The 26,760-nt window shown below is 33.6% G+C and overlaps 1 protein-coding gene across 1 annotated transcript; it reads left to right on the top strand.

The window, feature by feature from the left end:
• Positions 1-12,830: 12,830 nt before the first annotated feature.
• Positions 12,831-22,260, top strand: LOC145274880 (uncharacterized). The gene is made up of 5 exons (XM_080127493.1): positions 12,831-13,506; positions 15,396-15,551; positions 16,449-16,597; positions 18,769-18,917; positions 22,143-22,260. Exons 1-5 carry the CDS (start codon positions 12,846-12,848, stop codon positions 22,225-22,227), a joined length of 1,200 nt encoding a protein of 399 aa, XP_079983619.1. The 5' UTR covers positions 12,831-12,845; the 3' UTR covers positions 22,228-22,260.
• Positions 22,261-26,760: the final 4,500 nt, after the last annotated feature.

The raw sequence follows: 26,760 nt of genomic DNA, 5'->3' as shown, positions 1-26,760 counted from the left end.
TTGTCTCTCTTTATTATATAAATCTAAAAAAATGTTTTTAAATAATTAAAAGAAAAAAATCATCACAGTAAAAATTATATATATATGTAACAAAGAACACAAACAAACATTAAATTGCCATGAGTTTCAGCAAGAACCAGAAAAGAGAAAAAGTGAAGATAACACCTGGGAGGTAACAGGTAAGAATTTTCTTTATTTCTTTTATTTCTTGTCTTGAATAGCACATAGATTTTTTTCATGTGTCAATTAAAAAAAGATAACCCAAGTCAAAAAATTGATGGAAAAAAAATTCTAATAATTATGTGATCTATATACAAACACTTCTAATAATTATGTGATCTATATAAAAATTCTCAGTTGAATATATATATACTAGCATGGGTTCCCGGCGTTGCCCGGTTTTTTGGCGTTGTATGCTACACCCCACCCCAACCAAAAAAAAAAAAAAAAAAAAACCGTCAATTTTTTCAAGTTTGACCCCTATTATGAACCCTTAAAATTTATTGTTTTGTGCTCGAATCAAGTTATTAAGTTAGAGCCATGTTTAAGGAACCTATATCTAATATTTCAAGTGTTCAGACCCATAATTGTCGGAGGAGTTTTGTAGAGTTCTCAAAGTTCAAATCGTTGAACTTTGACCCCTTAATCGCCAAATTTCTGTCCAAAAACTGATCACAGATTTTCACATATCTCAGTACCCTGTATATCAAATTTTGAGTCTGTAGACTAAAAATTGAAAGGTTATTGCGTAGGAAAATTTACACACACATACACAGACAGACATTTTCACTTTTATAGATAGATAGATAGATAGATAGATAATGAGAGACAGAAAGATAAATATATACAGTGATTAATGAATTAGTAGAGATAGTTGTTAAATTTTTGGAAATATGTATGGAATTTAGATGACAAGAGCTACTGCTAGAGTGCTCAATGCATTAGTAGAGCTAACTGTTAAGATTTAAAATATATATATAGAAATTGAAATGACAGGACTTATATGTAGAGTGCTCAATACATCAGTAGAGCAAGTTAATAAGTTAAAAAATGCATACGTCAATTTAGATGGCCACACTTTTTTGTATTGTTTTAATGACATATTATAATATACATTTTACTAATTTTATTCACATTTTTATGAATTCTCAATGAAAAATCTAAAATGTCAATATTGCTCTATGTATGATAAAGCACTCACATATAATTTTCTTTCATTAATATAAACGTTTGATAATATCAGCTCTTTCTAGTGTTGAGCACTATTTAAAGTGTAATTATTAAGTAAAACTCTAAATAAAATGTCTTTATTGTTCTATGTCTTATTGAGCACTCTTATATAACTCTGGTTAAATCTTAATATTTATTTACCTGTAATAAAATAAACGTTTTATAATATCAGCTCTGTCTAGTTTTGAGCACTATTGATAGTGTAATCATTAAGTAAAAATCTAAATAAAATGTCTTTATTGCTCTATGTCTTATTGAGCACTCTTGTATAACGCTCGTTTATATCTATTTGAAGAAAAGTAACCTGTAATAATATCAGCTCTTTTTTCCAAACTCTGTATTTAGTTTTGAAAACATTTGTCATTTATAGCAGAGAAATTTCCTTTAAGAGTGCTCAATGTATGAGTTAAGCTTTGAAGTTATGTGAAAAATATAAATTTCTGTTATGCGATCCAAAATTCTTTGAGACTGCAAAATAGATAAGTACAGCTCTGTAGTGAGTTTTAAAATTGTGTATTGCGAGTATGCTAGAAAAGTAATTACCAGAGTGCTTAATACTGTGGTAGACTCCTGTGGAAAGATTTGAAAGAATTTTTCTCATTTATTCTAGACAAATTTACTTCGAGTAAAGCTCTTTTGTAAGTTTAAAACATATATGCCAATGATGCTTGCATGTGCTCCATAGTTTAGTATAGCTGTGTAGTAAATTTTAAAATTGCATTGTTTAATTATGCAAGACGAATTTACTTTGAGAGTGCTCAATGAATTTATAGAGCTTTGTAGTAAGATTTGGAAACATTTTGGCAATTATTTTAGACAAATCTACTTCCAGGGTGCTCAATATATTAGTAGAGCTAAATAAAACATTTGAGAAACAGACATGGCATTTCAACTGCATAAATTTATTTTGACAGTGTTCAATACATTAGTCGAGCTAAATATAGACTTTCAGAAAACATGTATGGCAATTCAGCTACACGAATATACTTTGAGAGTGCTCAATACATTAATAGATGAAGGCATAAAATTCAGAAAACATGAAGAGCTCTGCAGTATGTTTTGAAAACATAAATGTCAATACATAAGGATAGATATACTGTAGTTTTTTAAAAATATATACATATACATATGACAAGAATTTGAAACAAGTTTCCTATTTGGGAGCTCTATGGTAACTTAAAAAAAACATATTTCAAAATTATGTTGGACAAATTCTTTGAGAGTGCTCATTTCTAAGTAGAGCTCTGTAGAAAATTTTTGAGACATGTTCGGCAATTTAAGTTCATATCGGTTAATAAGTAGAGCTATATAGTGAGTTTTGCAAATTTATATGGCACTTATCCTAGACAAGTTAGCTCTTGTAGCTGTGCAATACATAAGTAGAGTTCTGCATTAGTTTTGGGGTATGGTTCTCACTTTATTAGGGCAATAACTTGGACACATTTTACTCTGGACAGATCTATTGAGGACAGCCAAAAGTACCCTGTTTTTTTTTCCACTCTGCTGAATAAGACTTATCCGTCTTCGTTCACTCTTGGGACATTAAAACAAAAAAAAAGTGAAGAATTAAAAAATAAAAAAGAATGCAAACATGTAAATGTCTTTGCAAGTCATTCATTTTCACTTCATAACACAAAAAAATCTGTAAGAAATTGATGCACAAACAATAAAATACAACTTTACTGTCTTGGAACCTGAAATCAGCAGAAACTTCCCCTACTGAAATTCCCGCACACCTCAAGAAAAAAAAAAAATAAATAAAAGAACCCTTCCCAATGCAATACTTTTCAAGCAATTACAGTGTCAGACTTGGTACTGCAATGACTCCGTAAACTAATATATACATATATATTAAAAAAAATGTTTAAGCAAAATTGATTCATGTTAACCTCTCTCCGATTGATTCATGTTAACCCCTCTCCCAACACCACAGGTTAACTAAAAAAAATACTTGATTAAAGCAAGACACAATTACAAATGTGTATGAAAAGAAAAAAAAAAATTAAACAAAATAAAAAGTCAACCAAACAATGGATCATGATTTTCTGGTGTTTGATGGAATGTAAGTAGGCATACAGCCTGGATAATTTTCAAAGGTGAGTGATGATATTCATTATTATTGTCTTTTTGGAGTAGTTCAGATATATCTCATAACTAATTGTTTTATGTATATATTTATGTCTAGATATTATGTGTGCTATTTGCTTGTTCCCTACAGAAAAAAATCTACATAAAATCTAAAAGTGTATTCTGGTGTAAAATTAACCAGTAAAAACAATGCTTGTGTTCCCTGTCTCAGTTTATACCTCTGTATTTATCTAGATCTGTCTATCTCTCTCTTTTTATTCTTTATCCCTATTCCCCCTCTCGCCATCCCCTATGTGTGAACATAAATTTCAACATGTCTAGATTGATAATCTTCACATTTACCGGTACCTAACGCCCGTTTTGAACTTAGTAGTGTCAACTTGAATACACGTTGATATGTCAAGGTAAGAGTAGGCGCAGATCGGGCACTTCCAGACGCCAACCTACACGGTCCAGAGAAAGAAAAAAACTAAGTCTCGATGGGCCTAGCAGATTAGAAAGCATTTTGCAACGTCTACATGTACCCAAGGTGGCAGCAGGCTCGATCGGGCATTCCAGATACTTTCTTACACTGTTTTGAACTTAGAAATTTTCAATTGAATACATGCTGACATGTCTTGGCCTATTAGCTTCTCATCTACCCATACCTACGTCTCCTCTTGTTTGGACTTAGAAATTTTCACCTAAATACACACTGACACGTCATGGCCTATTAGCTTCTCATCTACCGGTACCTACATCCCCTCTTGTTTGAACTTGGAAATTTTCAATTGAATACATGTTCACTTGTCTTTGTCTATAGGATGCTCATCTGTCGATACCTACACCCTCTACTGTTTGGACTTGGAAATTTTCATTTTAATACACGCTGACATGTCTTTGTCTAGTAGCTTCTTATCTGCCAATACCTACATCCCCTCTTGTTTTGACTTAGAAATTTTCATTTGAATACACGTTGAATTGTCTTGGCCTATTAGCTTCTTATCTACCTATACCTACATCCTCTCTTGTTTGGACATAGAAATATTCAATTGAATACACGTTTACTTGTCTTGGCCTATTAGATTCTCATCTACCTATACCTACATTCCCCTTTGTTTGGCCTTAGAGATGTTCATTTGAATACACGTTGACTTGTCTTGGTCTATAGGATTCTCATCTTCCTATACCTACATCCCCTCTTGTTTGGACTAAGAAATTTTCATTTGAATACACGCTGACATGTCTTAGTCTAGTAGCTTCTTATCTACCGGTACCTACATCCCGTCTTGTTTTGACTTAGAAATTTTCAATTGAATACACGTTGACTTGCCTTGGCCTATAAGCTTGTTATCTACCTATAACTACATCCCCTCTTGTTAGGACTTAGAAATATTCAATTGAATACACGCTGATATATCTTGGCCTATTAGCTTCTTATCTACCAATACCTACATCCCGTCTTGTTTTGACTTAGAAATTTTCAATTGAACACACGTTGACTTGTCTTGGTCTATAGGTTTTCATCAGCCTATACGTACATCCTCTATGTTTGGACTTAGAAATATTCAATTGAATACACTTTGACTTGTCTTGGCCTATCAGCTTCTTATCTACCGGTAGCTACATCTGCTCTTATTTGGAGTTAGAAATATTCAATTGAATACACGTTGACTTATCTTGGTCTATTGGCTTCTCATCTACCTATATCTACATCCCTTCTTGTTTTGATTTAGAAAGTTTCATTTAAATACACGTTTACTTGTCTTGACCTATAAGCTTGTTATCTACCTATAACTACATCCCCTCTTGTTAGGACTTAGAAATATTCAATTGAATACACGCTGATATGTCTTGGTCTATCAGCCTCTTATCTACCCTACCTACATCCCCTATTATTTGGACTTAGAAATTTTCAATTGAATACACTTTGACTTGTCTTGGCCTATTAGTTTCTTATCTTCCTATATCTACGTCCTCTATTGTATCGACTTAGAAATTTTCATTTGAATACACGCTTACATGTCTTTGTCCGTAGGATTCTCATCTACCTATACCTACATCCCCTTTTGTTTGGATTGGAAATTTTCATTTCAATACAAGCTGACTTGTCTTGGTCTAGGAGCTTCACATCTCCCGATACCTACATTCCCTGTTGTTTGGACTTAGAAAGTTGTATTTCAATACACGCTGACCTGTGTTTGTCTATTAGCTTCTCATCTACGTATACCTACATCCCCTCTTGTTTTGATTTAGAAATTTTCAAATGAATACACGTTTACTTGTCTTGGTCTATAGGATTTTTATCTTCCTATCCCTACGTACTCTATTGTTTGGACTTAGCGTGTATTCCAATGGAAATTTCTGACATGTCTTTGTCTATAGGATTCTCATCTATCAATACATACATCCCCTTTTGTTTGGATTAGAAAGTTTCATTTGAATACAAGCCGAGTCTTGGTCTAGTAGCTTCTCATCTCCCGATACCTACATCCCCTCTTGTTTGGACTTAGAAATTTGTGTTTGAATACACGTTGACTCGTCCTGGTCTATTGGATTCTCATCTACATATACCTACGTTCTCTATAGTTTGGAGTTAGAAATTTTCACTTGAATACACGCTGACATGTGTTGACTGTTGGTTTATTAGCTTCTCATCTACCTATACCTACACCCTCTCTTGTTTGGACTTAGAAATTGTCAATTGAATACATGTTGACATGTCTCGGTCTACTAGCTTCTTATTTACCGCTACCTATATACTCTCTTGTTTGAGCATAGAAATTTTAATACACGTTGACGTGTCTTGGTCTATAAGCTTCCCATCTACCGGGACCTTCATCCTCTCTTGTTTGGACTAAGAAATTTTCAATCGAATACACGTTGACGTGTCTTGGCCAATAAGCTTCTTATCTACCGGTACCTACATCCCCTCTTGTTTAGATTTAGAAATTTTCAGTTGGATACATGCTGACACGTCATGGCCTATTAGCTTCTTTTCTACCGGTACCAACATCCCCTCTTTTGGAGTTAGAAATTTTCAATTGAATACACGCTGACATGTTTTGGTCTAGTAGCTTCTCATCTACCTATATTTACATACCCTTTTGTTTGGATTAGAAAATTTCATTTGAATACAAGCTGACTCGTCTTTGTCTAGTAGCTTCTCATCTCACGATACCTACATCCCCTCTTGTTTGGACTTAGAAATTTGTGTTTGAATACACGTTGACTTGTGTTGGTCTGTTGGATTCTCATCTACCTATACCTACGTTCTCTATGGTTTGGAGTTAGAAATTTTCAATTGAATACACGCTGACATGTCTTGGTGAAGTAGCTTCTCATCTACTGATACCTACACCCCCTCTTTATTAGAGAGAAATTTTCACTTGAATGCATGCTGACATGTCTGAGCCTATAAGGTTTTTATCTACCTATACCTACATCCCCTCTTGTTTGGACTTAGAAATTTTCAAATGAATACACGTTGACTTGTCTTGGTCTATAGGATTCTCATCTACCTATACCTACGTGCTCTATTGTATGGACTTAGAAATTTTCATTAGAATACACGTTGACATGTCTTTGTCTGTAGGATTCTCATCTACCTATACCTACATCCCCTTTTGTTTGGATTGGAAATTTTCATTTCAATACAAGCTGACTTGTCTAAACATTTTGAATTTTAGATGTAGGTTACTTAAACATAAATCAATATTTTTAATTCGAGTCAAAGTTTTAAAAAATTGACCTCTGCAGTCTCTACCAAATTACTCAGCCAATTCTTGGTCTAAACTTTTTAAATTTTACATAGAGTATTCAGACATAGGGCAAGCTTTTTAATAGATACTTATTATATACTTTCTTTAATTCATAGTTTATGTTATTTCTATTGTATTCTGTCTTAAGTGATAGGATATTTTATGTTATAATTGCTATTGTATAATCTCTTAAATTTATAGGATAGTTTATATGTCATAAGTGCTATTGTATTCTTTTTTAAATTCATAGAATAGTTTGTTATAATTGCTATTGTATTATCTCTTAAATTCATAGGATAGTACATATGTTATAATTGCTATTGCATTCTCCCTTTAATTCATAGGATATTTTATGTTATAATTGCTATTGTATTCTCTCTTAAATTCATAGAATAGTTTATATGTTATAATTGCTACTTTATTCTCCCTTTAATTCATAGGATAGTTTATGTTATAATTTCTGTTGTATGATTTCTTAAATGTATAAGATAGTTTATATGTTATAATTGCAATTCTATTCTTTCTTATATTTATAGTATAATTTACATGTTATAATTTCTATTGTATTCTCTCTTAAATTCATAGGATAGTTTATCTGTTACAATGGCTTTAACTGACAATGTACTTTCAGATAATATTATGTATCTATTTAAAAGGTTTCATAGCCTAAAATTCTTAATATAAAAAGAACAGAATAGAACAAAATTTTCGCTTGTTTAAAGTGTAATGAAATTATACAAATAAGGCTATTACGAATGAAATATCGATTTATCTGATGACAGTTAAAAATATAATGGAGGAATACAAAAAGTATGCTAGTTAGAATCAAATATCGCAGTATAAATATATAAATTATTTTCTCATAACACTCTTAGATGTTCTTTAGCGATTTGATCTTTATTTCTGACTTGAAAATTATAGATGTTAAAAATATTAATAGGAATTAGAGTTCAGGTACGACGCAAAATACACCGGGGTCCATATTCGTTTCCAATGATTAATTCTATAGTACGATGTTTTTTATTAAAAAAAACAAAATAGAACTATATTTGTAAAAATAGTGTGGAAGGAGACATAATATATATATATATATATATTAATAGGACAGTGTGTTTGTTATTTTCTATGTCACTCTTACATCCATTTCTTGTAATAAGACGTTCCGATCCTGTCTCTGCTTTATCGTTATTTTCATGGCAAATGCTCACCAGAGCGTCAATCTATGGTCTCCCCTTGCCAAACTTTCACGAAAAACACTCGTCTTACCAAAACCACTATCAATAATTTCCCACACTCTTTATCTGTGTGTTTGAACCTAAATGGAGATTCCATGAACAAAGCTTCTCTCTTAGAACTGCACGCATGTGGAACGCTCTTCCGATTGCCTGCTTTCCAGCTGACTACAACCTGATTGTCTTCAAGTTCTTGATGAACCATCCCCCCAAGTAATCCAAGTTACAAAATTCCCGCTACACTATTGTTACAATATTTTTTATGCATAAGTGGGTGGTTATTTAAATTGCTGCCCGCCTCAGCAAAATGTGGCACAAATAGAACTATATCCAGAGGTTTTGAGGAGTTTTGATTCAAATGCACTTATGGCGGCAGCCTATATACGCAACAAGTGCTTTAACAAAACACTATCTAAAAATCCATATGAATCTGTCTGTGGTAAAAAAAAATTTAAGCAGAATGCATATATTTGGTTCAGCTTGCTTCGCATATATAGATCAAAAGAGTAAATTGAATATGAAAGCCGACAGAGGTATATTTCTTGAATACGATAAAAACAGTCCAGCCAATTTAATATTTTTTTCCAGAGAAAAATAAAATAAAAAGAACCCGATGTGTAAAATTCACAGACACGTTTAATTTTAAAGACAATACCCCGTCATATGAAGAAGATGAAATTATATTTCCTCAAATTATTAAAACAAATGAAAGCAAAATAATTCACGGATACAAGAGTATCCATAATGATGATGATGATGTGATGATGGTGATGATAAAGTCGAAAGATATCCCAAAAGAAATAGAAGGCGACCCGATTTTTTTGTGGTCGACAATATAAAAGATTATCAAAACGACTATTGCTATTCTATGTAAAATGCGCCAAAAAGCTTTAACGAAGCAATTAATTCAGAACATTGTGATGAATGGAAAATTTCCATGAAAAAAGAAATAGATGCTTTAACCGAAAATGATACCTATACGGTAGTGCCTCTCCCAAAAGATAAACATGTTATTTCTACAAGATGGGTCTTTACAAAAAAGACTACAGCATCAGGCGTAGAACAGTACAAAGCTAGATTTGTTGCTAAAGGGTACTCTCAGATTTACGGTATAGAATATTTTTCTACGTTTTCACCGACCACAAACCTAACGACAATCAGAGTTTTACTGCAGGTCGCATCACAATATGACCTAAACATCCATCAAATGGACGTAAAAAAATGTTTATTTGAATGAGCCAATAGACTGTGAAATTTATATTACCCCTCCAGAGGGATTTATAATGAAAAATAAAAATAGCGTGTGGCAACTTAACAAGTCATTATATGGTCTAAAGCAGAGTTCTCGGTGTTGGAACACAGTATTTCATGATTATATTATTAAACAACAATTTAGACAATGCGCTGCAGACCCCTGTTTATATACCCAACACAAAGACGATAAACTACTGATTTTGGTTTTGTGGGTCGATGATATTTTAATCGCATCAAATTGTGACATAATGTTAACCGATGTTAAGAACAAATTAAGTAAAAGATTCAAAATGACCGATCTCGGCAAAATATCCTGGTTTTGGGGGATAGAATTTACTCAAAGCACAGGACTTGTCACGATGAATCAACCGAGATACATCGACAAAATACTATTAAAATTTGGAATGGGAGATTACAAGAAACGCTCTACACCGGTCGAAAATGATATTAATAAAATATACATACAGAATCTGAAATAATAAATGATAAATTATACCGGGAAATTATAGGTAGTCTTATATATTTAATGACTGTGACCAGACCCGATATATGCTATACAGTAACAAAACTATCACAAAAATTATCACAACCGACAATGAAGGATTTAAACAGAGCTAAACCAGTCCTTCGTTATTTAAAAGGAACTAAAGAACAGAAGTTAGTATTTAGAAAATAAAAAAAAAATCCCCCAATATTAGAAGGATTTTCGGATTCAGATTGGGGAAACGACTAATATCGAAAAAGTATATCTGGATATTGTTTCAGACTCTCAGAAAATGGGCCTATTATTTCATGGAAATCTAAAAAGCAACAGATTGGATCTCTCTCTACGTATGAAGCAGAATTTATCGCGATCACACACACGACCCAGGAAGCACTTTACCCTAAAAATATCCTAAATACTATTTTAGAGCTAGAATTAACTAAAAGCCTCGTAGTAATTAATTGTGATAATCAAGACAGTATAGTCTTAGCACAGAACTCGATAATCAACCAAAGATTTAATTAAGCATATAGATATACAATGCCATTTCGTAAAAACCGAGGTGAAAAAGGAATCCATTATTTTGAATTACATATCATAAAAAATATCGCTGATGTATTCACGAAACCCGCAATTAGAATAAAGTTAAAGCGTTTTTCTTCGAAACTCGTTGGGAGATTCGATTGAATAATTTTTTCCACGGGCCTGTATGTATATAAATTTCTATATATTAAAAAAAAGTAGTCCTGGGTAAAGACGTTAAGCTGCATCCATTTTGTTTGTATTAACACTTTAATCTACTAATGCGTAACTAATACTTTTACTAAAATAAATTTAAAAAAAAAGAAAAAAGTAACTTGTTAAAAACCTCTTCTTTGTAATTTTCCTTTTCGACAAATACTTTTTGCATGCTTATTTTAAGGCAGACATAAATTAAAATTGACTTTTATTTTTTTGGTGCACATCAGTTTTCTTTCTTATTTTTCAAAAATGTCTTATTTTGTGCATTGTTTTAATCAACAAAAAACAAAACAAAAAAAAAACAAAACAAAAAAACTTTCTTTAAACGTATGTTTATTTTCATGCATACTTGTTTATATGTATACATGTATGCGTTTTTTCTTTCTCTTTTTTACAAAACCGCATAATTAAATTTAAGAAATGGCTTCTTTTTTACATACCCACCCCTTTTTAAGGTAAAAATACCTTCCATATATTTTATTTCTCTTTTTTGTACACAGATATATCTGTTTTGACATCTGAACGGCGTCTTTTTACATGCTAAAATTTTAAGATCCAAATGATTTCTAATTTTTGTTATGTATAATTGAATATAAAAATATATATTGATTTTTGAGCAGAACGAACACAAGGGACCTCCCCATTATAAGAATAGGGGGGATGTTACAATATTTTTGATGCATAATGGGGTATGATCCTACACAGTCGGGCGATTCTATTTATAGACGATGCTGCTAGGAACTGACGAATCGAATTAATTCACGTTCTGCTACCAACCAAATAGAAATCAGAATTGCTCCATAAATATTAAACCTTTTCTGTAGCAATTTCGCATATTTTTTTTTCGTCTCGACACGGTAAGAATCTTTTTCTCTGTGGAACTGTCTAGTTAAAACCAGTCACCTCTCAGGATTAGTGTGGAAGAACGAACCATCGGAAACTGTTCTGTCTACTGCAAACCAGTTACCTCTAAGGATTAGTGTGGAACAACGAACCATCGGAACTGTTCTGTCTACTGCAAACCAGTTACCTCTAAGGATTAGTGTGGAACAACGAACCATCGGAACTGTTCTGTCTACTGCAAACCAGTCACATCTCAGGACAACGAACCATCGGAAACTGTTCTGAAACTAAACATGGCTTGTACTTCTAATTACATTGACTAATGTATACCTGTGTAAAAGTACCCTGGGATCCTTATTCGTTTCCATTGATTAATTCTATAGTACAATTTTTTTATTAAAAAAGAACAAAATAGAACTATATTTTGCTTTGTAAAAATATAGTTGAAGAAGACATAATATATATACATTAATACGACAGCGTTTGTGCTACTTTCTGTGTCACGCTTACATCCGGGTCGTTTAATTGTTATATACTTCCATTTCTTGTCATGAATAATTTTACCAAGAATTCTTCATAAGTTTTGGTTTCAGTTTCGATTATGACTGATAGCACTCCAGTAATTTTTTTATTAATAATTTTATCAAGAATTCTTCATAAGCTTTAGTTTCGGTTTCGATTATGGCTGAAGGAGCTTAAGTTACATATATATATATATATATATATATATATATATATATATATATCATAAGTTTTTATTTCGGTTTCGATTCAAGCTAATGCACCCAAATGCTATGAATATATGTATTTTTTATTTTTGAAATCGAAATTTTATAAAATATGAAAATCGATAGAACATTAACTCTATAATAATAGATAGAAAAACTGCAATATTTAAAATATCATATTTAAGCGTACTTGCCGGACCTTCGTGCTAGCTCAGATTACAGTTTTAACAAAAAAGCTAAAATAATATCAGAGAGTCTCCATTAACACTGAACATCTACAGAATGCTAACATCAATATATTACATATGAAAGTGTCCTCTGTGGAACTTCCACAGATCCCACTAGTGAAAAATCATATGCTAGTTAGAAGCGAATATCGATTTTACTGATAATATATCTATCTATAACATATTGAAGAATAGACCGCGTTTATTTCCATATAATATTTTGAAATTCACTCATGAGAATGGGGTTTTGTAGTGTGGCTTGATTTCCTTGTTTTTATATGTTTTGTTTTGTCGATCGTGATTTTTATTTTAAAGGGTTTTATTTTCTTGCAGATGATTATGGATATGAATATGATGATGGTGATTATGGAGTTACAGAGGATTGGGCATTTCAAAATGATGATGAAACTAAAGATGATGATGCCGTTACACATTATGATGATGCATTACCAGATAATGGTGGAGTTACATATGATGATGATGCAGTTAAACCTGATGATGATGGGGGTAAAGATGATGCATTACCAGATAATGGTGGAGTTACAGATGATGATGATGCAGTTAACCCTGATGATGATGAGGGTAAAGATGATGCATTACCAGATAATGGTGGAGTTACAGATGATGATGATGCAGTTAACCCTGATGATGATGGGGGTAAAGATGATGCATTACCAGATAATGGTGGGGTTACAGATGATGATGATGCAGTAAACCCCGATGATGATGGGGGTAAAGATGATGCATTACCAGATAATGGTGGGGTTACAGATGATGATGATGCAGTTAACCCCGATGCTGATGGGGGTAAAGATGATGCATTACCAGATAATGGTGGAGTTACAGATGATAAGGTACTTCCGGACGATGATGCTAAAGGTGGGGATGAAGTTGGTTTTTGCCAGCAGTCATACAAAACCATCGATGCGGCCATGAGAAGTAAGTGTTACATATTTTTTGTATAACTCTTAAGCTCCGATTCGAAAGTTTAGCGTGATTCTCACAATGTGAACGGAATTCTCGAGTGGACTATGAGCATTTGTTACATAATTCCCGGCAACTGTCGTCAGAAATAAATCTATAAGTGAGACTTACTGATCCTGTCGATCTGGGAGACGAGTCGGGAACGTGACTGTCTTAGAATGGGATATGGAAAAGCTATGTGTGAGAAACTAATCCAATTACTATGATATTAAACTCACCAAATGCAGGTACTTGGGCACCAATGTCTAAAAAAAAGTGTTGCATCTATGCTGTCGGAGACTTAATTGTTTAGGGTACAGTCCTGGGTCGAGATAAAGGGTAAAGAAAATATAAGTAGCTATTGTTACAAGTTTAGTCTAAGGCACATTGAGGCCAGGTTGTTTGATTTTAGTTTGGATTCTCTCATCAAGGAGAGTGTGTTTCGAATATAGACTCCAAGTCCGTGCAATTCTGCCTGATTCCTTACGGCAGAGTGGGAGATAATCAAGCATCTTAGAGTGGTTAGACGGGCGAGTGTAAGTTAATTTTTTTTAGAACTAAGATATCCGGGGACTTTGCTAAGAAATAATTTTCTACATTATCTAAATTAGTTATAAATCCACGGATATTTCTGACTGCGAACATCAAGGAAAAAGGCGATTTAGTTTTATTTGGATTTGTGCCTCGTTTGATTGTAGTTTTTGTTTAAGCTGTCATTTTAGTTAATGGTTTCAGTTTGAGGGCGAGTAGTGCTGGATAAATTGGATGTACATAAGTATCAAACAGGCAAAATGTAGACCATCTGCCAACTCTTCATCCACATGATTGTGGCCTTGGGAATGCTCATCGGAGATATGTGCAGGGCCCCTTTCATTGCCCACTACGACTATACTAATATAATAAAACAGCCGCTCCAATAGGATAGGTTCTAAACCAAGTATTCCTGCGCTCCCGCATGGTAATTTGGGTTAATTGAGTTCGCACTAAGTATATATATGTTTACTGAAAAGTTACACTCGTCAAAAGAATTAAAGTGCTTCCTTCAAGCTGTTAGGCTTAACATTCACAAACAATATGAATTTACACATGGACTCTCTCTACCGTGCTAAGAGATTACTCACACCTGAAAGTACCCTGTATCTTTACAAAGCAACTATTCGCATATGCATGGAGTATTGTTGTCACATCTGTGCTGGTGCATCTACCAGTAGCCTGTCGCTCTTAGATAAAGTTCAGAAAAGAGTCGTCAATCTAATAGGTTCCACACTGTCGGCCTAACTCCAATCACTGTCCCATCGCCGAAATGTGGCATTCCCGTGCCTGTTTTACAAGTGCTTCAATAAAAAATAAAAAAGGCTCGGACGAACTCAACATAGTAGAGCTCCCACGACATTAATGGCCCGAGAAGTAGTAAAATACCATCTTTTCACTGTTGATGACGTAAATAATTCGAGATGCTTCAAAGCTTTCTACTCAAACAGCTTCTTTCCTCAAACTCCTAGACTTTAGAATTACCTCCCGGGCCCATACTTCCGTGACTGTACTGACATGCAAAAGTTCAAGTGTAATGTGCCCAACTCCCTATAAAGTATTCCTGCAAATCTGATCCCAAATAGAATCCCCTATGAGTTAGTGCAGAGAAAGTATCGTTCTATTTTTTAAAATAGTATTTTCAAGTAAAATCCACGTTTTACTGTATCTTTTTTTATGAAATTGTAAGGTTAAAGTACAGAATACTTACAAAACACCCTTCTCTCTCCATGTTAAGATTGAGGTTCTAAATAATAACGTTATTATTTCAGCACGGTATCTATTCTGCATAAGTACTTAATTTTAAAAGATTTTAATTATTTTTCTGTTTTCAGTAAAAGAAGTAGATTTTGTGTTTGTTGACCAAGGAGAAGTTATTGACGGACAAAATGGAAAAAAGACGCCTGTCCAAACTCTTTTCCCCGGTGGTCCGGATTTGGTACAAGCCGCTGTATATTCAAAGAAAACCAGCAAAGCTTATTTATTTAAAGGTAAATGTATTTCTAATTAGTATCACATCTTCCAGGTGTGAATCTTATAAAATACGAAATACGGTTCGCACTGAAAGTTTTGTAACGTTTATAATTAAAATCAAAAAGTACATAGTATATCAAAATGTGGTCTGATATTTATTGCTTGTACGTATTGAAATGAGTTTGAATTATAAATGGAGGTACGAAAATATAGCTAAACATTTATTGATACTTTTTTTTTCATTTTCACACAAAACAAATGCCACTTTGATGTAGGGGTCTACTATCTGGGGCGTAAATTGCAAGGATGCTATGTAGGGAGTTGAGCAGCAAGATCTCTGTTTACATTACAATTGAACTTCAGCATAGTACAGTCAGGGAAACAGGGACCCGGACGGAAATTCCAAAGTCTTGCATTTTTGGAGAAGAAACTATTAGAGTAGAATATTTTCTGGCATCTGGGGATCTCTACTGTGTAGGGGTGGGATTTTGCTGTTGCCGGGTCTGTTAGGTGATATTTACGACGAGGTGCTACAAGAATTTGTAATTCGTCGGAGCATCCACCATTAAAATACTTGTGAAACAGGCAGAGGGATGCAAGATTTCGTCGATGGGACAAAAGCTGAAGCCAGCTAACAGTTCGGGACCTATAAGGTTGGCGACTCTCTTTTGAATTCTGTCCATGAGCGAGAGACTAGTAGTAGATGCACAAGCCCAAATATGATAACAATTCTCCATGCATGAGAGAAAAGTTTTATTGATCATACGTTCATATGTTGTCCATGTGTAATAGTCTGCGCATTCAAAGGGTTTTGCTTAATATTTCAGTTGTTTTACTTATTTGCTTTTCTTCTTCTTCTTCTTCTTCTTGTTTTTGTTCTTCTTATTATTATTCTTCTTATAATTATTATTCAGATGAAAAAGTATGGGCGTATACGGTAAATTCCGCAGGGCAATTCACTTTGTCTGAAACTTCTCCAAAAGCTACCTCGAACGAAAAGAGCCACAGCCCCGAATGTGCAATTCAGTATTATGATGGCGGTGAACGCATTTTTCTTTACAAGGTTTGTACAATGTTACACACAAAAGCACGCACGCACACACACACACACACACACACACACACACACACAGATATATATATTAATAATAGCTTTGAACAAGATATCCGGAGACATACCGAGCTGGGAAATAAATAATTAATAAAGGGGAAAGCGTTAATAAAAACGATTTAAGAGTAAATTTATATATTTATAAATAGTGATTATAAAAAAAACTAAAATAAACCTCGAGACGTCTTTCAACCGATATATTGTCAAGAGAAAACATCGATTAAGAAAGTATATATATATATATATATACATATATATATACATACATATATATATATATATATATATATATATATATATATATATATATATATATATATATACAGTCCTGATCAAAACCACTTAAGAAAGTAAGCGTTTACGCATATTATCGAATTTTTAATCAAACAAATGGTTGAAACCATTGCTAAAAGGGAAAATTATTATGTTAAAAACTTCTTTCATGTATGTACATTAATCTTATTCTGAAAAGAAATATTCGTCAATAATTCTCCTTTGAAAATGATATTTCACCACTGACGCTTCTCGCCGTTTTATGTGATCTAATCATATCAGGTCTCCCAAGCTTCTTCCATGTACGTACATTAATAATGGAAATGTCAGACCTACCATCAAGCTGTAGTCTTACTTTCTTTTTAAACATTTTAACATATTTCTGGATATTTCGTTCTTCAGATTCAATTTTGTGAGTTTAATGGATGTCTTTTTTCTAAGAGATTTTTTCCTACAATGTGATGCCTCATGTCATTTCTGGTAGCATATGTCACACTGTTTAAATTTGTAGGGACACTCATTTTACCAATGTTTATCTTCAAACCTCCAACACTGTCCAGGTGGATCTTTTCCCTGTTTTTTTCCTCTGGTTATTTTTTTAAGTTAATTTTTTCGTCTGATGGATCATTTTAATGTGCGATACTCCGTTTTCCTCTATGTCACGACTGTCCTGCTTCAACTCAATAAGCCGTTCACAGTCTTCGGCTAAGCTTTGTAGTTTTTCATTCGGCTCGTTTTCAAGTTTATTTAAAACACGACGCCTGGTTTCAGCGTCTTTATTAAAAACCAGCCCTTGCACAAAAATTGTCTGTTTCATAACTAGCACAAAGAAAAATGTTAACTTGTTCGAACATAAACAAAATGATGTCATCAGATTACTTAAAAATACACGTATGAGTTTGTCAAGAATTGGGAGTCAGAGAGAGCAGACCTAGTTGGTAGGCAGAAGGAGCCATTACGGTCCTCAGACCATAATGGCTCCGAGTAGAGGAAAACATCGATAGTAAAAATCTAATGGGCAGTGTTACAGCTTTCCAATGAGGGAAACATCAAAAATAAAGCTGCTGAAAATAGCAACAAAACTTTATTTTCCGAGGATCCGTCAAATGAACATGAACCCAGATGGATAAGGTATTTTTTACACAGGCATCACCACATTATCAAGGCCAAGAGGCCACTCAAGGATAAGGGTTAAAGAGTGTACAGTAGAAATTGGACAATATACTAATCATTAGTAATGACAATTTGGTAAATTTGATAACTTATATGGAACGGCTCATCAAGAACTTATTTACGTTAGACTTGAAGACAACCATATTGTAGTCAGCCGGAAAGCAGGAAAACGGAAGACAATTCCACAGGCGTGCAGTTCTAAGAAAGAAGCTTTGTTCATGGAATCTACGTTTAGGTTTAGGCACAGATAAAGAGTGGGGGGAATTATTGATAGTGTTTACAGCTAGACGAGTGTTTCTTGTGAAAGTTTGGCGAGGGGGGACCATAGATTGAAGCTCAGTGGAACACTTTCCATGACAATAACGATACAACAGAGACAAACTCGCAACATCTCTTCTGTGAGATAGAGGTTGCAAGGAAGAGAAAAGGACATCTCCTACGAGGTTACGAAGTCTACTGTGAACTCTATCAAGGCAGGACCAGTCCTGGTATGTTTCTTTATTGACCGATGTGAACCCTAAGAGACTGTTATTTGTCCCTGTTTGTTATAATTGTTATAGACGATGAAATATATCGACACGTAAGCAATATATACTCGACAATGCTAAACAAGATTGAAATGTAGAGATGTAGGCGGTTTAATAATTTTACAAATATTGTTGTTTGCATTTTTGCAGGAGGGCCATTTTTACATATTCTATCCGAAAGATGAGGACGTCGATCAGAGGGATAAATACCCAGTAAATCAATACTTCCGTGGTATTCCCAGCAAAATAGACGCCGCAATTTCATCCGATGATGAAATAAACTTCATAGTGGACAAGCAGTAAGTAGTCGTGTGGTATAATTATGGATACTATCTTTGCCCATGTACAAGTTGATTTAATAGTTTATATATATATATATATATATATATATATATATATATACACACATATGTGTGTATATATATATATATATATATATATATACATATATATACATATGGTAAGTTATAAAAACATATATGGCAATTAAACTACACAGAATATTCTGCATTTCATTCTCGTGAGATTGCGTCAGGCGTACGAGAATGAAACGCGAAATAGTCTGTGTAGTTTAATTTTTATAACTTACTACCTAGCTCTACATATGTATTGAGCACCGTTGAAGTAAATACTGAACATTTACGCATAAAATTATATTTTCGTATATTAATTTAGGTGATTAAATAAAGTAGTTGATCGACAATACACACAAGAATCCCGAGTTTCCTTCGAAGTAAACTTCTACGACTGCAATGCACTTGCTGTGCCGTTCAAACAACTCCTGGGATGCCCAATTGAAATCCTTTTGTGAAAGCGTGTCAATGGCCCTCGTCACGGACTCTTTTCTCATCTCAATTTTCTCATAATGACAGCCTATTTAAATAAAATTAAGTGTAGGTTCTCTACAAAGCAATGTAAGCTACAGTGTATTTTGGACTAAGATACTGTTCGGAGGCATGTGAAGCTTCCTCCAGCTATGGGTCCTAACCAGGAGCATGTAATCAATCGAACATGAGACGGGCCTTAAAGTAAATACCGGATTTTTGGGGCAGATTTGCAATTTAGTTGTATAATATCCTCAAACCAGGTAATCACTAAAAGGGACTTAAAAGTTGTTACCTGTATCGATCAAAATTTAAAACCACTGATTATATGTCAGCCTACATCACAGTAACATATACTGAGTGAGTTCCTAACAGTATTTTGTATAGTTTTTTAGTTTAAACTCATTTTCCCAAAATTTCCCCAAACTTAACATGTTCGATACAGTCTGCCGCCATTTGTATTTTTCAAATATACCGATAAACACTGCATGTTTTTGAACTGATTAAACATTATACATTACATAAAAACACTACAATCTTATCCAGTTAGGTAGAACATTTACTTTTCTTGCCTTTGATAACATTTATTTGTTATATATTCATTTTTTGACAACTTCTTTGTATCTGTTAATACAAACCCTTTTCATTTAATGTAACGTTTAGTCAGCTCGAAAAACTGTTTATCGTTGTATTTGAAAGATACAAATGGTGGCGGACACTGTTAATTATGGTAAGTTTGAGAAAGTGAGTTAAAACTAAAAAACTATAAAAAATACTGTCACAAACCCACCGATTATGTCAGCCTATGTCATGGTAACGTATTCGGTGGGTTTTTGACACTGTATTGTATAGTTTTTAGTTTTCAACTTCATTTCCCAAACTTAACGTATTCAACAGTTTGCAACCATTTCTGTTTTTCCAGCCGATTAAACATTTTACCTTACATAAAAACACTAAACAACTATCCAGTTAGGTAGAAATGTAACTTACCTTACCTTTGCTTTCATTTGTTTTTGGACAACTTTTTCGAATCTGTGTATAGTAACCCCCCCCCATCACTCAAATATTAATTACTAACTCACATTTTTGTATACAGAAAAAAAAAATTAGCGTTTCAACGTTAGCTTTATCCACTGATTGTTGGTCGAGCCCAAGCCATGATTGACGGCAATCCTGAGGATCAGGATCCAATTCTGCAAGAGTACCATTTTTTTCATATTTTTCTTTTTTTTTTAGAGTGGATTGCTGTACTAAGAATATAAGAAACATGCATTTTCTCTTTTTATTAGAATTTTCCATTACACCAAATTTAGCCAGAGCAACGCGTGGCAGGGTACAGTTTTATTTATTTATATTTATATTTATATATTCATATATATATATATATATATATATATATATATATATATATATATATTGAATGAATAACCAAAGTCTATATTCCAAAGTTCATGATGTTGAGAATCTTATAATGTATTCCTTTAATTCAGTTGACATTTACAATACTTGAAAGTATGTTTCATAGCGCAAAATCAATCAGCTTATTATATTAATCAATGAATCTATTTTGCCCTTAACTCATCAGAAAAATAGCAACAATCAACCTATCAAAAGGAAATAAAGTTTTTACATGATTAAAATCCGAAAATTGTAAGAGAAGCTACCAATACCTTATATTATGTTTCCATTACGCCATTTTGAATTTCGATTTATACGGTAGTTACAGCTTCTGAATAAAAAGAAATAAATTATAAGATGGTCACCCTCATGAACTTTGGAATATAGACTTTTGTCGTTTATTTATCTATATAGGAAGCCCGGGTGGAGATAGGTGTAAAAAAAAACGGTAGTAGCGGGATGGATCAATACAACAGAAGGCAGCTCAGGTGAGGATAGGTGGGAAATGAAGACACTTTCGAAGAACGTTATGTAATAAATTTCTTATTTAAACTTGGTAAAAAAAAAATGCCACAGAAACGTACAGAATGCTTCAGACTGCTTTTGGACCATCTTTTATGAATCGAGCATCAGTTTTTGAGTGGCATAAGAGAGTCAAAGAGGACAGGGAGTCTGCGATGGATGATGAGAGGAGATGGAAGAGTAAAGAAGATTACAGTTGATTGACCAAATAAAGAATTTCATGGATAAGGATCGTCGTGTAGAGACAATAAGTGCACAGTTTGATATCAGTGTGGGAACTGTACACACAATTATTTGCGGGAAACTCAAGATGCGGAAGATTTGCGCGAAATTTCTCAGAAGGATGTTCAGAAAGAAAGAAAGACGTTGCCATGACAGCAGGAAGATGGCCGAGTTGATCAATTCAGATTCTCACCCTCCCTATAGTCCAGACCTTGAACCGTGTGGCTTTTGGTTATTCCCTAAGCTCAAGGAAACTTTAAAGGCTGTCATTATGAGACAATTGAGGAGATGAAAGTGGCTGTGAGGAGGGTGATTGACATACTCACCCAAGAGGACTTCCATTGAGCCGTGCAGACGTTATTAGAACGGTACAATAACTTCGTTGCAACCGGGGGAGATTACTTCGAAGGGGACTAGAGTTTAATGCATGCACTATCAATAAAAGTTCACATACGAAAAAAGTCTAGAAACTTATTGAAAACATCTCGTATAGTTACACGTTTGTAATGAAAACATTGTTTCAGATTTATAATTGTAGATATTTTCCCTTTGTTGCAGGGCGTTCAAAATGCCAATCCACACGCGTACTGTAAGCAAGGAAGGAAAACCAGTGGAGTCGGTTTTCAACAAATGCAAAGCTTGATGGAATTTTAATTTTAAACAAGATGGTTCCGTGAATAAATGAGTTTAAATAAAATAAAACTTTAGTTTAATTTTATTTGATTTTGTGTCATTGATTTTTTTTTTAATTTATTTTGTTGTAGAAATTCTTTGAAATTGTTAACTGCTTTATTATTTTTGTGTGTTACAAACAGTAAAAAAGTCAATATCTTAATATTTCATCCAAATGAAGAGAGCTTGATAAGGATACCTTAAACGGGCCTTATTATCGGGCTTGAAACCGACGGTACCAATGATCTGTTTCAACTAACAACTTTCTGTACACAAAATATAAATACGCTCTTACATTTTGGATTTTCCTTTTAATTGAGCACTCTGCTGGAATTCTTTTTCAAAAAAAAACTAATCATATATATATATATATATATATATATATATATATATATTAGTGTTGTACCGATTAATCGGAATTGGGGATCGGAAAAATCGGTAGTTTTCGGGGTATCGGTATCGGAATCGGAAAAATTTGTGCCTGTTTGTTCCGATTCCAAAACCGATACTTTATAATTTTTCATTGCTGATACCGTTGATAAATATTTATTCCTTTTAAACTATTAGTAAAACTAACCTCTATAGATCATGATAACATTAAAAGATCTAAATATATTTTATCTGTGTAAAATAAACAAAATAAAATTCGCTAGATAACCTTTAGAAGAATGCAGTTTATTTGCAAGGTATTGAAAAATTGTTTAAATTTAAAGAAATATTTTGTCAATAAAAATAATATCAAACATTATTGCTAATTAAATCAAAAGTAGAATATAATAGTGTTGGATTTTGTCCGGTTAGGTTTTTGTCCGCTCCCTTACTCGGCATTTGCAAATATGACAAGGAATGGCGAAAAAAAGCAATTGATTTTGTTTTGTATTTTTGTAGGGGAATCGATTTCAACTTTCATTTCATTTTTTATTGTTTTAAGCAAATGTTTTAGAGGTCACTTGTCCATCCCCATATCAAACAGTTTAAAACGGTCGTGTATTTTTTCGCACCTAGTTGCCAAATGATTACAGGCCGCTTCCCAGGGAGTTCACAGAAAAATTCAAACGTCTGGGCGAGTTTTATTTTATTTTCCTGGAGCCACTTTGTCTGACACCAGCTGTTTTTTTATGGTATCATTCTCGGGGTTTCACAAACGTTAATATACACATGATTATATCACAATGAATTTATCAAAGTCTGGATAAAATAGATAAAGAGAAAACATTTAGAAAATTTTCAAATTGAAACAGAAATTATATCTACATTTAAAAATACCCCCCACCCACATTGAAATTCTACTTTTGAGCGATATCTGTGAACCCACTAAAAACAAAAGTATTTAAGAATTTAGGATGGAGAGTTAGTAGCCCATATAAATTAATCTCTAATTAAATATGTATAAATTTTTAAAGAATCGGAATCGGGAATCGGATCGGAATCGGAAATTTTGAAAGGAATCGGTAATTGTATCGGAATCGGGAAAAATTTTGGAACATACACACACACACACACACACATATATATATATATATATATATATATAATTGTATAAAATCAACATTAGGTTCTCTACAGTGCAATGTAGACTCAAATGTATTGAGGACTATGTAACTGCGGGGAAGATTGAAAATGGACGACTTTACCTATTTCGGTGAGAATAAAATATAGGCGAAGAAGCATTGATTGATCCTCATCCAATCCCAGGTAACGTCAGGTCTCCCTGCTATGTTTACAGTAAGCCAGTAAATGGTAGTGAAAAAAGACCTCTCTTGAACGTTCAACAAGAACATCCAAGAAGGGAAGAGTGTTATCTGTCTCACTTTCAATGTGTCTTTAGTGTCCATTAACGAAAAGTCGAAATCGTAATTTCTAGTAACGCAATCACTGTAGATGGACATTTAATAATAGTTCTGCTTTTCTAAATATTTAAATTCGCTTGACATGCGTATGAACTGTTAAAAAATTAAAAATTAAAAATAAACTAAGATGAATTTACAAAATTTATAACGATGTTTTTTAATTTTGACTCATTTTTGACCCCTTAAAAACTTTTTTAACCAGCTAAATACGCATAAAGGAACGATTCATAATAAACCCAATAATAATGATATAGTAATGATTTAAAAAGTAAAAAGAAAAATTCTCGTCCACCAACACCGAGAATAGAAACCAAAACGTTTACTTTTTTCTGACAGTGGTTTCAGTTAGACGGGTGTTTTTCGTGAAAGATTGACGAGGATTGGAGCTCAGACGAGCACTTGTTATGGAAGCGGATTAAGGACTATCCACTCATCTAGTGTTTCCTTTTCAGATTAAATATGTTTTTACCTCTTTTTCAAAGTGTTTTTAACATGTTTTATTAACTGTTTGCATGGAATAAGATTTTTTTTTTGTTTTATGTGTATTCCTTGTTGAATAATAAAAATTTTGTAAAACATTACTCATAGGTTTTTAAATTTTTTTTTTTTAATTTCGATAAATTTTCTGTATCAATTCTTAAAATCTTATATATATACCGTCTAGCTGAATCCACTGTGAAGAATTCCCCCCCCACTCTTTATCTGTGCCTAAATCAAAACGTGGATTCCATGAACAAAGCTTCTTTCTTAGAACTGCACGCCTGTGGAACTCTGTTCCGTCTGCCTGCTACCCACATAACTACAACTTGGATGTCTTCAAGTCCAACGTTAACAAATTCCTAATGAACCGCCACCTTAAGTAAACACTTCATCAAATCTCCACACTAACGTAATGTACTTTCAATAACCCTTATCCCTGAGTTGCTTCCGGGCCTTGATAAGGGGTGACCACTGCGTAAAAAAAATACTAGCCTGGGTACCCGGCGTTGGCTGGGTTGACATGAAGTTCCGTTTGGAACACACCTGCTATACTAATCACTTTCATCATGGGCAACGTGGATATCCCCACAACAATTCCCAAAAATAAAACATCGCCCCAAAAAGGTTGTATGTAATACCCTCTCCACCAGATATTTCGGCAGAAGGAGTACAAAGAGAATAAACTCTTCTCCGGATATTGAGCACTGGAAAGACCCCCCCTCCAAAAAAAATAATTAAAAATAAATAATTACAACTTTCGTTTCAATAAAAATAGCAGCAAAGGCCCGTGCGATCGCAAAAAAAAACAACTTGCCAAGTAGGCAGAACCCATAAAAAAATGAATTCCAAAAACAATTAAATGAAATTTTTCGTCATTGTAATGCCCCTCCCCAAAGTGGGGGCTCATTTTGTTTATGAAATTGTTAGATAAAAGTACAGGGTTGTCTCATAAAAATGAATTAGATTTATCGTTATTTTATGTTTTAAATTCCCGTCTCCCTCACCCCTCCCACAAAAAAAGCAAATTGTATTTGTAATGTTTTGCCCTTCCCCTCTTGAAAAGATGCTAGGGTTGGCATGTCTCATTGAGCGCTTGATAGCCAATATGTGGGTGCGCATTTTACGTTAAATTAATATGGAAAAATGATCCCCGACCCTAAAATATTAAATAAAAAGATTCCCGAGGTGGAACACAAATAAAAAGATTCCCGAGTCAGAACACAAATAAAAAAGATTCCCGAGTGTGAACACAAATAAAGATTCCCGAGTCAGAACGCACATAAAAAGATTCCCGAGTCTCATCACAAATAAAAAGATTCCCGAGTCTGAACACAACTTCCAAGGTTCCGGAGCCGGAAAACAAATAAAAAGACTCCTGAGTCAAGGTAGGGGCTATATTTTAGAACGCAAATAAAAAGATTTCGAGTCGGAACACAACTTATTAGATTCCCGAGTCTTAACACAAATAAAACTATTCCGGAGCCGGAAAACAGATATAAAGACTCCCGAGTCAGAACACGAATAAAAAAGACTTTTCGGTACGGGCTTTATTTTAGATAGTTTCACATTAGATTCAGTTTTTATGTTTTATTAAATTTCCTATTTGTTGACTATTCTTCCGTTTTGTTCTATTGAATTCGAAATATTCGCCGTGGCATTTCCACGGGTCTCGATTATTTCGTTTTATTAATCTTAGGTTTCATAGAATAAAAAGTTCAAATACAACTTTGCCGAGCCATTTGTAATCTATTTCATTTAACTTCCGTTCGACCCCGCACCCTGGCTCGTGCAGAGGACTCGACTCTTCCTCCCTTTCCTTTCCCCACCTCCTCTCTTTCCCTCTTCTATCGATTCTTTCTTTCTTCTTCCTGCTCGGTGACAAAACAGGGAACAACTTGTCGGCACGTGAAAGATTTAAGTTGTCCGTTGAAATAGACTTTTCGCCGCTAGACCACGAATTAAAAAGAATTACTTCAACCGACGTCGTTAAAGTTAAACATATTTTTTAATCTCTAAGTTTTTATTTCAGCAAATAACAAATATATATATTTTTAAAGGTTATAAACGATATAAATATATTTAATCATTTCCAAACAATAATCAAAAGCTCTGTCATTTTACTGCAGTTACACAGTATTATCATTGTTTTAAACCAAGTAGAATTGGGGCGTTAA

Source organism: Euprymna scolopes, unplaced genomic scaffold, assembly GCF_053919585.1.
Source record: "Euprymna scolopes isolate OS-2025 unplaced genomic scaffold, ASM5391958v1 sca5, whole genome shotgun sequence".
Lineage (NCBI taxonomy): Eukaryota > Metazoa > Mollusca > Cephalopoda > Sepiida > Sepiolidae > Euprymna > Euprymna scolopes.
The sequence above is the reverse complement of the archived record's forward strand: the minus strand, read 5'-3'. Positions and strand labels throughout refer to the sequence as shown.